The sequence below is a fragment of the Cheilinus undulatus genome, linkage group 17 (genome assembly GCF_018320785.1).
Source record: "Cheilinus undulatus linkage group 17, ASM1832078v1, whole genome shotgun sequence".
Lineage (NCBI taxonomy): Eukaryota > Metazoa > Chordata > Actinopteri > Labriformes > Labridae > Cheilinus > Cheilinus undulatus.
This window is the reverse complement of record NC_054881.1, coordinates 21,249,124-21,261,148: the sequence shown is the minus strand read 5'-3', so window position 1 is coordinate 21,261,148 and position 12,025 is coordinate 21,249,124. Positions and strand designations below refer to the sequence as shown.

General features: G+C 39.8%; 1 protein-coding gene across 3 annotated transcripts in view; it reads left to right on the top strand.

Annotated features, from left to right (window-relative positions):
• The window catches only part of sppl3 (signal peptide peptidase 3), a 183,471-nt gene that overhangs the window by 119,134 nt on the left and 52,312 nt on the right, over positions 1 to 12,025 (top strand). For 2 of the 3 annotated variants that reach the window (XM_041810447.1, XM_041810448.1), the window contains one exon: positions 586 to 671. In XM_041810447.1, coding sequence (XP_041666381.1) covers positions 664 to 671 — 8 coding nt within the window. In that variant the 5' untranslated portion in view covers positions 586 to 663. Of the gene's footprint in view, positions 1 to 585; positions 672 to 11,280; positions 11,828 to 12,025 lie in introns of those variants that run through there. The other variant, XM_041810446.1, reaches the window with a different exon arrangement.

The window sequence follows — 12,025 nt, the reverse complement described above, 5'->3', positions numbered from 1 at the left end:
AAAGCACAGGCACTAGACTGGCCTGCATGCAGTCCAGACCTGTCTCCCATTGAAAACATGATGCATTCTAAAGTGCAAAATATAAACAACTTAGAGCCCTGCTCTATCAAGAAGCTTAAGATGTACATCACGCAAAAATGGTAAAGTTTTACTTTCAGTGTTTAACGATCAATGCTTCAGTTCCCATGCTTACAGCGTTGTTGAAAGAAAAGCAGATTTAACACAGAGGTAAACATGCTACCGTCCCAACCTTTTTGAAACGTGTTGCAAACAACAAACTAAGAATGCGTCCTTTTTTTTTTTTTTTAAGATTGATTTTTGGCCTTTTTGCCTTTATTGGATAGAGTTGGAAATGGGGAAGAGAGCGGGGAGAGACATGCAGGAAATAGTGCCACAGGCTGGATTTGAACCCAGGTCGCCTGCGTATATGGCATGTGCCTTAACCACTCGACTACCGGCGTGCCAAGAATGTGTCTTTTAAAAAAAGTTGATCATTTTAGACATTAAACATGTTTTTGTTCTGTTTTCAATTGGATTATGGACTGAAACTTATTTCAAAACTACTGTATTCTATTTTTATTCCAGATTATCGGGTCTGCAGAGCAAATGATTGGGACACACCTACCACCCCATACAGGACTTATGCAAGTCTAGGGTCAGGAAATGGACAGGTAACATCACTGCTGACACAACACATCCTGGTAACAAACTATTTGAGCTCCTCCAATTTGGTAGGCGTAAAGGGCACAGCATGCAAACAACCCACACAGCAACAGTTTCTTTCCAAAGGCTGTCACTCTGATGAGCACTCAACAGTCACAGAGTCACTCTGATGAGCACGCAACAGTCACAGAGTCACTCTGATGAGCAATCAGCAGTCACAGAGGCACTCTGATGAGCACTCAGCAGTCACAGAGTCACTCTGATGAGCACTCAACAGTCAGAGTCACTCTGATGAGCACTCAACAGTCACAGAGTCACTCTGATGAGCACTCAGCAGTCACAGAGTCACTCTGATGAGCAATCAGCAGTCACAGAGTCACTCTGATGAGAACCCAACAGTCACAGAGTCACTCTAATGAGCATCCAGCAGTCACAGAGTTACTCTGATGAGAACTCAACAGTCACAGAGTCACTCTGATGAGCACTCTACAGTCAAAGAGTCACACTGATGAGAACTCAGCAGTCACAGAGTCACTCTGATGAGCACTCAACAGTCACAGAGTCACTCTGATGAGAACTCAACAGTTAGAGTCACTCTGATAAGAACTCAACGGTCACAGAGTCACTCTGATGAGCACTCAACAGTCACAGAGTCACTCTGATGAGCACTCAACAGTCACAGAGTCACTCTGATGAGCACTCAACAGTCAGAGTCACTCTGATGAGCACTTAATAGTCACAGAATCACTCTGGTGAGAACTCAACAGTCACAGAGTCACTCTGATGAGCACTCAACAGTCACAGAGTCACTCTGATGAGAACTCAACAGTCACAGAGTCACTCTGATGAGCACTCAACAGTCACCGAGTCACTCTGATGAGCACTTAATAGTCACAGAATCACTCTGGTGAGAACTCAACAGTCACAGAGTCACTCTGATGAGCACTCAACAGTCACAGAGTCACTCTGATGAGAACTCAGCAGTCACAGAGTTACTCTGATGAGCACTCAACAGTCACAGAGTCACTCTGATGAGCACTCAACAGTCACAGAGTCACTCTGATGAGAACTCAGCAGTCACAGAGTTACTCTGATGAGCACTCAACAGTCACAGAGTCACTCTGATGAGAACTCAACAGTCACAGAGTCACTCTGATGAGAACTCAGCAGTCACAGAGTTACTCTGATGAGCACTCAACAGTCACAGAGTCACTCTGATGAGCACTCAGCAGTCACAGAGTCACTCTGATGAGAACTCAACAGTCACAGAGTCACTCTGATGAGCACTCAACAGTCACAGTGTCAGAAAATAGACCTTTCACTTTACAAGCACCTTGGCCCTGTTTTATGTAAAACATCATTTGCTGTCTCTTACTGCTTTTTTGTATCCCACATTCTTTAAGAAAGCTCTCTGTGGTAAAAGCCTCACCTCATTTGGACATTTGAACTCACTAATTGAGAATTGATTATTTAACCTACTTACTGTACTGATAACTACTTTAATCTATTTACTGTACTCAAATGCTGCAAGTAATTAATATATATGGTGTGCCATACCCTACTATCATCTATTATGACCTCTTTTGTACCATTTGTGTTCTTGGCCACATCTTTCCTGTTTGTATACATTATTATTCACAGCTGATCACTGAAATGGCATTTTGGAGAGCATGGACAGATACTAACAATCATATCTGGTGTTTCTTCAACTTTTTTTTGCCCAATGCGCATCTAAGAGTATACCAAAGTCCCAAAGCTCACCATATTCATAGCCATGCAAACAGCCTCTGTAATATGTGCCACAGTATCTTTAGTTGTTAAGTTGTTGCTGAAATAACGTATGTTTGCACACATTTCCACATCTAGACTTGCCTCAAGGTATTCCAGTTTGCCTCGCCACATCATTTGAGAATCATCGGTTAGAGTAAACACCACAAAAAACCAACACACAAGACAACAGACAACACAAGCATATAAAAGAGACTACACTGCCAAATATAGACAGCACAGCCATATACAGGAAATAAAAACTCATGCAGTCAACACAACTAAATGGAGACAGAACAGCCAGTGTAAATAAGGCAAGCAAAAGCAGGTACCATATTTCATCATCAGACATTTGACTTTAAAAGGCTGAAGGAACCAAAGTCGGGGAACTTTAATATAAAAAAAATGAACAAGTTTTAGCTGACCAGAGGATTGATGGTCATTAGATTGTAGCCAGTGGGACTGAATGGTTTTGTTCCCTGCATTCGCCTGTGCTTCTTTTTTTTTCATTCTTATGTCTTTATTTGTATGTGTTGGGTATATAGAGTTGTAAAGTCTGTATTTGTTTGTGTTTTCATTTACTTAGATGTTTTCCTTTGTCTCTATTGTCCATATCTGATTGGTCATCTGTTCGTAGTTGTGTTGTCTGTGTTTATTTTTGAGTTTCCTTAATTTGGTTGTGTTGTCTTTAGTTGTGTTGTGTTTTCTTAAAGCTCCTCTGAGGAGTTTTAAGTAGGTTATGAGGCACTTCCCAACTACTTCTGATGAGGTCTTACTATTTCTATGATTTGTTGATAGTTTTTTGTAGTTATTTAGAAAGTATCAGTATCAGAAGAAATCAACATGCTGCAGAAACTAAAGACTTTCATATGTGATCTACAGAAAAGGAAGAGGTGAAACTTTGTAAGCAAAGTTGCCAGCTGTGACACAATGTGATACATAATGTAGGTCTAGTGAAAGTTCAGACAGGAAGACTATATTCTCCATGCTGGTTTCATCGCTCATTGTTGCATGAACAACCACCAATCACAGCTATTTTTCACAGTTTCAACACTTTTTTGCATCCCATCAGCCTCAGATGACATCAGCCAACAGCTCCACCACCAGTTCTGGACTCCACAGGGGGAGAGGTCTTGGTATAAATATGTTTATAAAAATAAATAATGATGAATCCTTATAAAGTATTGTTACTGGTTATATTGTTACAGGTTTTAGAGGTTTAATTACCTCCGCCAAGGAGGTTATGTGTTCGTTTGTTTGTTTGTTTGCTAGCATCATAACTCAAAAAGTCATGGACGGATTTTGATGAAATTTTCAGGAAATGTCAGAAATGGCATAAGGAAAAACTGATTAGATTTTGGGAGCGATCCGGATCACCGTCTGCATCCAGGAATTTTTTTAAGGATTCTGTACTATTGGGAGATGGGGCTAATGGTGGAGGTCTGCGCTGTTACCACTTTACACCAGGAGATGGTGGACATGAGTAAGTTCAATCCCAGCAGCAGTTTTTGGGTGTGTTTGTATTCAAAGTTGTGGAGTTGATAGAGTTTGAAAGACGCACGTAGATGAGTCAGAGTGTAACAGAGAGAAAGACAGCGAATTGTAGCGAGAATACATACAGTGCTGGGAGGAACAGAGGAATATTCACCTTCTGCCATGACTTCTAGTCGTCCGGTGAGACCATGGGTCAGACTGTCAGGGCATCTGATGGCACCCGTAGCGAAGCCAATACTTTGCCTCGCCGTGTTTCCACTCCACCGGGAAGGGAGTAATCAGTGAATGCCATGGTGGGGGGCACATGGGGATGGATCCAGGAATTTTTAAAGGATTCTTCACTATTGGGATATAGGGCTAATTTTTGTTGAACTTTAGGATTTGATTTGAATTTCGGTGGGAATTTGGTTACAGATTTTTAGGTAGTTTCTATTTTTTGGATGTTTGTGATTTTCATAGAATTTAGAAGAATGTATTTTTTGATAACATTTCATTGAAACATTTGAAGAATATTTTAAGACATTTTGGTGCTTTCTACAGGATACTTTAAAAATACCTTCAGGAATTTTCACATAATGTTTGTACAATTTCTTTGAAAATTTAGTGAATGTTTGTGGATTTAGAAAGGAAAGTTTTCAAGAAATACAGAACTTTTAGTGGAAATGTTGTTGATGCTTAGCCTTAGCAAGTCCTTGCGGTCCATCATCAACATGACTCACACCCTTTTTGACTGGCTGAAGACCCCCAACATCTGACCAACATGCTGACTCACAGCTGAAACATCTGCTCTAAAACCCATCCAGTGCTGTATTTTCTGCAGAAACAGAACCTTCAGGTGATATGTGGACAACATTTTTGGTCAAAACTAATTCCTCTTCAAAGACAAGGTTGCGCTTTTAAACCCATTAGGCTCTACTGATCCAAAATAATTGGGAGAAACTGAAGTACACTCTAAACAAAAGCTCAGGTGTCCGGAGGTTAATGTATTGTTTGTGTCCCTCTCTTCATACATACCTAGAGTAACAGCTTGTCCAGGGAACTCTTAAGTTCAAGTTACACTTGTTTCTTGTTAGATGTTTGTGACAGCAGAGGGTGAAGTTAAAAGTCAAGTAGCTTATTTGTGATATAAAATAACAGTCCTCTTAATATGTATGATGTTTTGATGATACATCCTTACTTTAAAAATTAATCTTATAGACATGCCTTTTAATTTTATGTTTTGTTTTTGCTTCATTTTTGAATTTGACATTTAGATAATGGATACTGTACTTAACTTTAAGGATTAACTATCTGTGAAAATCCAGTCTTAATTTCGTGCCATTCCAGAGATACATGTGGAAAAGCAGAAGTAGCCCCTTAAGGAGAAGCCTTGATTTTCATAAAATGTTTTATTTTTGAAACATCCAAAAATGGCCTAAGAAGGTAATTTCCCAGTGCGACATATATTGTATTACCATCCCTTTCATTAACATGTTAGATGAATTAAAAAATTTTGTTGTGCTTTGTTCTACCCCAGGTATGAGGATCTTGAAAAGTAAAGCCCTTTGAATGTTTGTTGCTCTACTCTGTCCAGAAGTGGCCATCCTCAATGCACTGGTCACAGGATGGAATCCCAGTCCTAATGCTGGTTGGTGCATTCCTTCCCCAATGTCTCTTCCCATATATTCTGTCTCTTTTCAGATGTCCAGTCAATTAAAAAGGCATAAAGCTCCTCAATAAATGTCCTGAAAATAAGATTAAAAAACATGATAGGCAGTGTCTGCCTCTGACCCAGAAGGGTATAATCTTCCTCCTATATTCCTTCCTCACTACTTTTGGAGACCTACATACAAAAAGCTCGATAAGCTGTTATGGTACATGACCCTGGGGATTTAAAACTTTATTCTAGATTTTACTGGGAGTCAACACAGAGAAGCTGATGGCATATCTACAAAAATCTTCCTGTTTACATTGTTTAAATCTGCCTTCCATTTTACATTACATGGCCAAGTTTGAGTGCACTGTGCTCTCACAAATGTCTTGCCAGAAAGGGTTCTGACCTTGTTTCCATATGGGACTCAGCTGTGGCTTTTATTTGTCCATTTTTGTTGTATAAACTGACATTTTGACCAACATTATTCCTAACGCCCCCTCCATTACACGCTCTAACTCCAGCTCTCTAAGCACACATTTCTGCGACCTGAGGCTTTTTTAATATATTACAGAGTACTGTAAGTCGCTTTTCAATGGACAGCATTTTACAGAACCAATGTGTGCACAGATAGAAGGCTTGTGTAGTGACTTTATACTCCTTACACACATTTTGTATTTGTAGGCCTCTCCGACGAAGCCCTTGTCTATTTGGTGCTCTTTGCTGGTTCTCCATCGTAATTGCTACTCTAAGATTTGTACTTGAACAGAAGCGACTGAAACGATAGATTATGATAGCACTAACAGACTAACACCTTGATCCCCAGAGGTTAGATTATTTCAACACAATGATCTATAAACTACTCTAGATTTGGTGGACGTTTTGTACAGACTTTCATGGTCGCTGCAGGATTGGAATAGGAAGGCTCCTTGATGGAGTCGAGATACTAGTGGTGGAAGGAATTTGGATGGGGAAAAAGGGGTAAATAGGTTACACAAAACTGGTAAATTATTGGTTCATTGGCATTTAAAAGTGTTACATAGGTGGTTAATAAGTGGTACGTAAAGGGTATATAAGTAGTATATCAGTGCTGGCTGATTACCTTGGCACTGATGTTAGGACCTGGATTCTAATCTGAAATTGGAAACTGATGATCTTGGACATGGACCTTGACACCGTTGACTTGGACATAGACACTGTCATTTGGACCTTTATGCTGATGGTCTGGATCTGGACAGTAGTGATCTAGAGAGGAGGTAATTGGGGCAGGAGACAGTCACTCTGATCCATGCTGGAGACAGACAAATACGGTTGAGAGGAGAAGCGATTTATAATTTGCCATCAGTAAGACTATTGGTCCTTAAAAGCCATGTGCAAATCTGGTTGTTTTGGTAATCAAAGAGGAAACGCCCATGATCAACTGTTCAGCAGAGCAGGAAGGAGCAAACAGAGATCGAGATTAAGCAATATGAATGAAGTTTTTGTGTCTGAAATTACACTTAGCTTCTTCAGAGCTATGAGTATACGTTTTCATCAGCTGTTTTTTTATTTATTTTATTTTTTTACAAAACCTTTAGTAAAAATGTCAACTTTGCAAACAACAAATCTTATCTGCTTGGTTTATTGTCTCTGAACTTTATGAATCCTCTGGAGACTTTTTCACAGGGAGATGAACTCTGATTTCAATGACCCCATGATCTTTGAGTTGTGCAGTTTACTGATAAGGGGCTTTTAACAGAACAAGAGGGAGTTTGCAGGTTGCTTTGGAGGGTCAAATGCTCATTGTTTGGGGAAAACACAATGAAAGAGAAAAAATGAATAACTGTGCAAGTTGAAACTTTGATCTAGTGGTGGCACCATATGAAAAAAGAGGTTATACTCATCAAGTATAGCTAAAGGGCAATTTAGAGATTGTTGCACTGACTAAGAGTGTGGGCACATCTCTCTTTCTCTCTGTTGGTGATGAAAAAGCCAAAAATATCACAAAGACTAAAAGTCTGTGCAAAATGTGTGGCAATCCATCCCACAGGTGTTAATACATCTAACTATAAAACCACACAAATGAACTCATTGTGGCACAAGGCGTAACACCAAAAAACTATCAATGACAGTAGAGTTGGTTTACTGGAGACTACAATTCTTGAGCAATCGTACAGTTACTGTAGTTGTATGGATTTGAACCACCTATACAGCTGCGCTTTTGGTGTTGCTACATAATAAAAGATGTGATTTGTTTATCCAACACCTTTATTTTGCAGCTTGAAACATTAGTACTATCTGCAGGCAGTCGTATTCCATCCATCCATCCATTCATCTATAATCTATAATGCCTGTCCTGTTCAGGGTCATGGGGGGCTGGAGCTGATCAGGACTGTCATTGGGCAAGAGGTAAAGTACTCCCAGAACGGGTCGCCAGTCAATCACAGGGCTGAGACAAATAACCAGGCACACTCACACCTATGGACAATGTAGCATCACCATAGCAAGCATGATTTAAGTCTGTGAGGAAGCAGGAGAACCAGAGAGAACCCATGCAAGCACAGAGAGAGGATGCAACCTTCACACAGAAGGGCCCTGTCAGACCAGGATTTGAACAAGGAACCTTTTTGCTGTGAGGCAACAGTCGGTCATACTGTTTTCTATTTGCAAATTGCTGGGCCCCTCAAAGGCTCAATTAAAGGACCCATCTTAGATGCAGTTTTATATTATCATTGCATGGATCAGCAACAGATGAGGTACAGCCTCCTGTATTTGTATAAGTCATGCCAAGATCAGCCTTGAAGCTGAAGTAGAGGAATGTTTAGCTAGTTTTTGTTGGGATCATATTAATATAAGACCACACTATCTAAGACCAAGACATGCCCAAGACCAGAGTGCACTGAGACCAAGACATGCCCAAGACTGAAAGTCAATTAAAAAAAATCATCACAACGCTGAACAGGAAAAGAGCACTATCTTTCATTTTAGTTTGCTTTTAAATAAATCTGACAGCAAAAAACAACAAGGTGTCTGTAACTCTGTATTCAAAGCCCTGCAATGCAATCTCAAGCCACTTAAAGGTCCACAATTGTTTTAAAAGTCTGAAAATTAGATGTTTATCTAGATTTGTCAATAAAATGAGACCTAAAATAATTTCTAAAAATAAGATGGATTGGTTTGTGAAGATCTGTACAAAAATGTGGATAGTCTTAAAATAGAAGACAAACGATCAAGTTTTACATTGAAAGAAACACAGGAAGTGCCTCTTAGCAGATGCTACAAAAAGCAAACTGGTACCATCTAAGACATGAAATTACACATGATTTGAAGCTATTTGCTGTTTTGGCAAGGGCTTCTATTCATTACATTCATGATGTTGAAGAATAGCACATCACTGGTGGTTGTCTCGACCAGTCTTGATGGAAAATCCAAACAGACATTCAAAATGTGGTCTTAAGACCAGTCGCGAGACCAAGACTGCTCTCGAGTACTACGCCATTAGATCATATCGACTCTGTTACTTATCCTTTTTTTTTTTTTTTTTTTTTTGAGTATATCCTAATTTTTTCCGGTCCTAGCGTGGCTCTGCAAAGTTGAAAATTAGCAAACAGTAAAATACCATGGGCCAGCCCATGAATTCAAAATACCTCCCCAACCCCAAAAAATATAAATAGGTGGATCTCCTTTTGAAACAATCCACCTTTTCTGGAGCAAAGATAAAATGTGTTTCATTTCTTTGAAAGTAGTATTGAGTACTTATGCTGCACATATTGGTTGGTTATCAAAGACCAAATTTAGACCATTTGGACCGTTTTCTCTAAATTTAATGTGTGGATAGACTCCTATTAGAGACTAGAACTATTTAGAACAAAAATGACTTAATGTGACAAAACTAAATAAAAATGTAATCTAAAGACTAAGAATAAATGTAAGAAGTAGCTGCTAATATTAACAGTGTTCATTTACAGTTTGCCAGTAACAAGTGTTCCCTGTCTCTACAGATGCAGTAATATTTAACCAGAAGTGGCTAGGAGGCTGGGATATTAAGTGTTAAGATAAATTCTGCATGGAGGAAGTCCCTTATTGCAACCATCTATCAGAAGCCTCTTGGGACCAGTGTCCTTCCAATAAAACAACGTGTAGCCTGTTATTGCTCACTCTGGCAATTTCTGCATCACAGAAAAATGCAGATACTAGACTATTGAGGATCTTACTCTGACTGATGGCGGCACTGGAGTGGTTGTTTACCTTTTGAACATCATCTACTGGAAACGTGAATGAGCATTTTTTCAATAGGGGGAGTGATAGCATATTTCTCCACGTCACATATAACCTGTAGAAAGACAAGCAGAAATTTGATAGAGATCATTTAAGGTACACTATATGAACATAAGCATTCGGCCACCTAATCATTACACCAGTGGGAAGTCTAATGAGATTGTATTCAAATACATGTACTATAATATAGAGTTGCTCTCTCTTTGCAGCTGTAACAGCCTCCAACTTTCTTAGAAGGCTTTCCACAAGATTTTGGAGTGTTTTTGTGGGAAATTTTGGAATTTTGGAATTTGAAGAGCATTTATGAAGTCTGATGCTGATGTAGGACTGGAAGGCCTGGCTGGCAGTCTCTGTTCAAGTTCATCCCAAAGGTGCTTGATGAGGTTGAGGTCAGGGCTCTGTGCAGGTCTGTCAAGTTCTTCCGTCCAGTGTCAGTGTGCTTTACACCACTCCATCTGATGCTTGCCATTGGACTTGATGATGTGAGGCTTGCATGCAGCTGCTCAGCCATGGAAACCTATTCCATGAAGCTCCCGCCACACATTTTTTGTGCTTATATTAATGACAGTGGAAGTTTGGAATTCTTCAGCAATGCAACCAGCAGCGCTTTGTTGACTTTTACGCACCATGCATAAAATCACTCTGTGGTCTTCCACTTCATGGCTGAATTGCTGTTGTTACTAAACACTTCCACTTTCTAATAATATTGCTTACAGTTGATGGAATATCCAGTAGGGATGAAATTTCACAAACCATCTTACTGCAAAGTAGGCATCCATCATAGTACCACACTTGAAGTCATTGAGTTCTTCAGAATGACCCATTTTGTATCACTAATGTTTGTAAATGGAGACTGAATGGCTAGGTGCTTGTTTTTATACACCTGTGGCAAAAAGGTCTGGTTGACACATTGGAATTCAATGATTAACAGGTGTGGCCAAATACTTTTGTCCATGTAGTTTATGTGTTTTCTGTAGTGTAAAGTGGTTAAAGTTTTCATGGTGCATTACTACGAAAATTTTATACTTGTTTAGTTTTACGATATGGCTAACAAAATTACTATAGAAATTGTTTTGACAACAAGTAATGACTTTAAACTTTTAGGAGTAAAAATGATTAAAATGTTACTAAAACTGAAAGACAATTTGATCTAAAGATAAAAATCTAAATTGCTGCCATAATCGACACTGCTTGGTCCATGTATGCTGTTCATTAACATTTTGTCAAAATATTTTCTTTCAATCTTTTTCTGTTTTGGAAAATTCAATGAGTCTTATATGAATGGGCTGTCTGTTTTCAGTCGTGTGTCAGTTTTTAAAGTCACCCTTCGCGGCTGTTATTATGAAATAAATCAATGAGATAATGTTAAACCATTACATATTAAAATCGACGTAATGCTCACGGCTGTAGTTTGTAGGTGTATATGATAGGCTGCATTGCTGCCAGCTGAAGGGAAACCATTGCAAGCTTTCTCAGTGCACAAAAGCGTTTCAGTGCACGTCCTACTTGTAAAGCTCTACAGCAGGGCGATTTTGCGCGTTCCCGTGACTCTCGCCATAGAAAACAAAGCTGAACGTCTTCCATAACAGCTAGGGGTGCAGACTTGAGGAATATACGAATTTAACCTGGACACATCGAATATGGATTTACAGTGGGTGTAGCATCGTTGGAGACTGAGCCCTCTCGGCTGGGGTGACAGCAGGACATTAGCGAAACCGACGAAAATAACATCAGTGTGTTTTTTTTCTCGGGGTGCTTTGTCTTGTCCACCTAACGATAGCAAACCATCATTCCCATTTCAATTGCAAGATATTCAGCTAGTGATTACTAGCTGCCGCCGGGATGTATCATCATGTTGTCACCTAAAACGGACTGCTAGGACGACGGATTGTGAAGGATAAGCTGAAAACCTCGCCGAGGTCCTGACGGGTTGTCACCGGGACCTGAATCTGTGTTAGCCACAGTCGCGGAACCCACTGTTTTCGGCGATATGGCGGAGCAAGGCTACTCATCTTGGTGAGTGCGCACAGGCATCGCGCTACCGATTAGTAGTAGCTAACCGCTGCTACACTGCCAAGCCTGAATGATATAGGTCACTAAACCAATGAACGACATCCCTGTCGATTCACAGCCACACTCGGCTCCTCACGCCGACGCATCAGGATGCTTTTCACACAGTGGGGACAGTAAAATGATACACAATAATACATATTT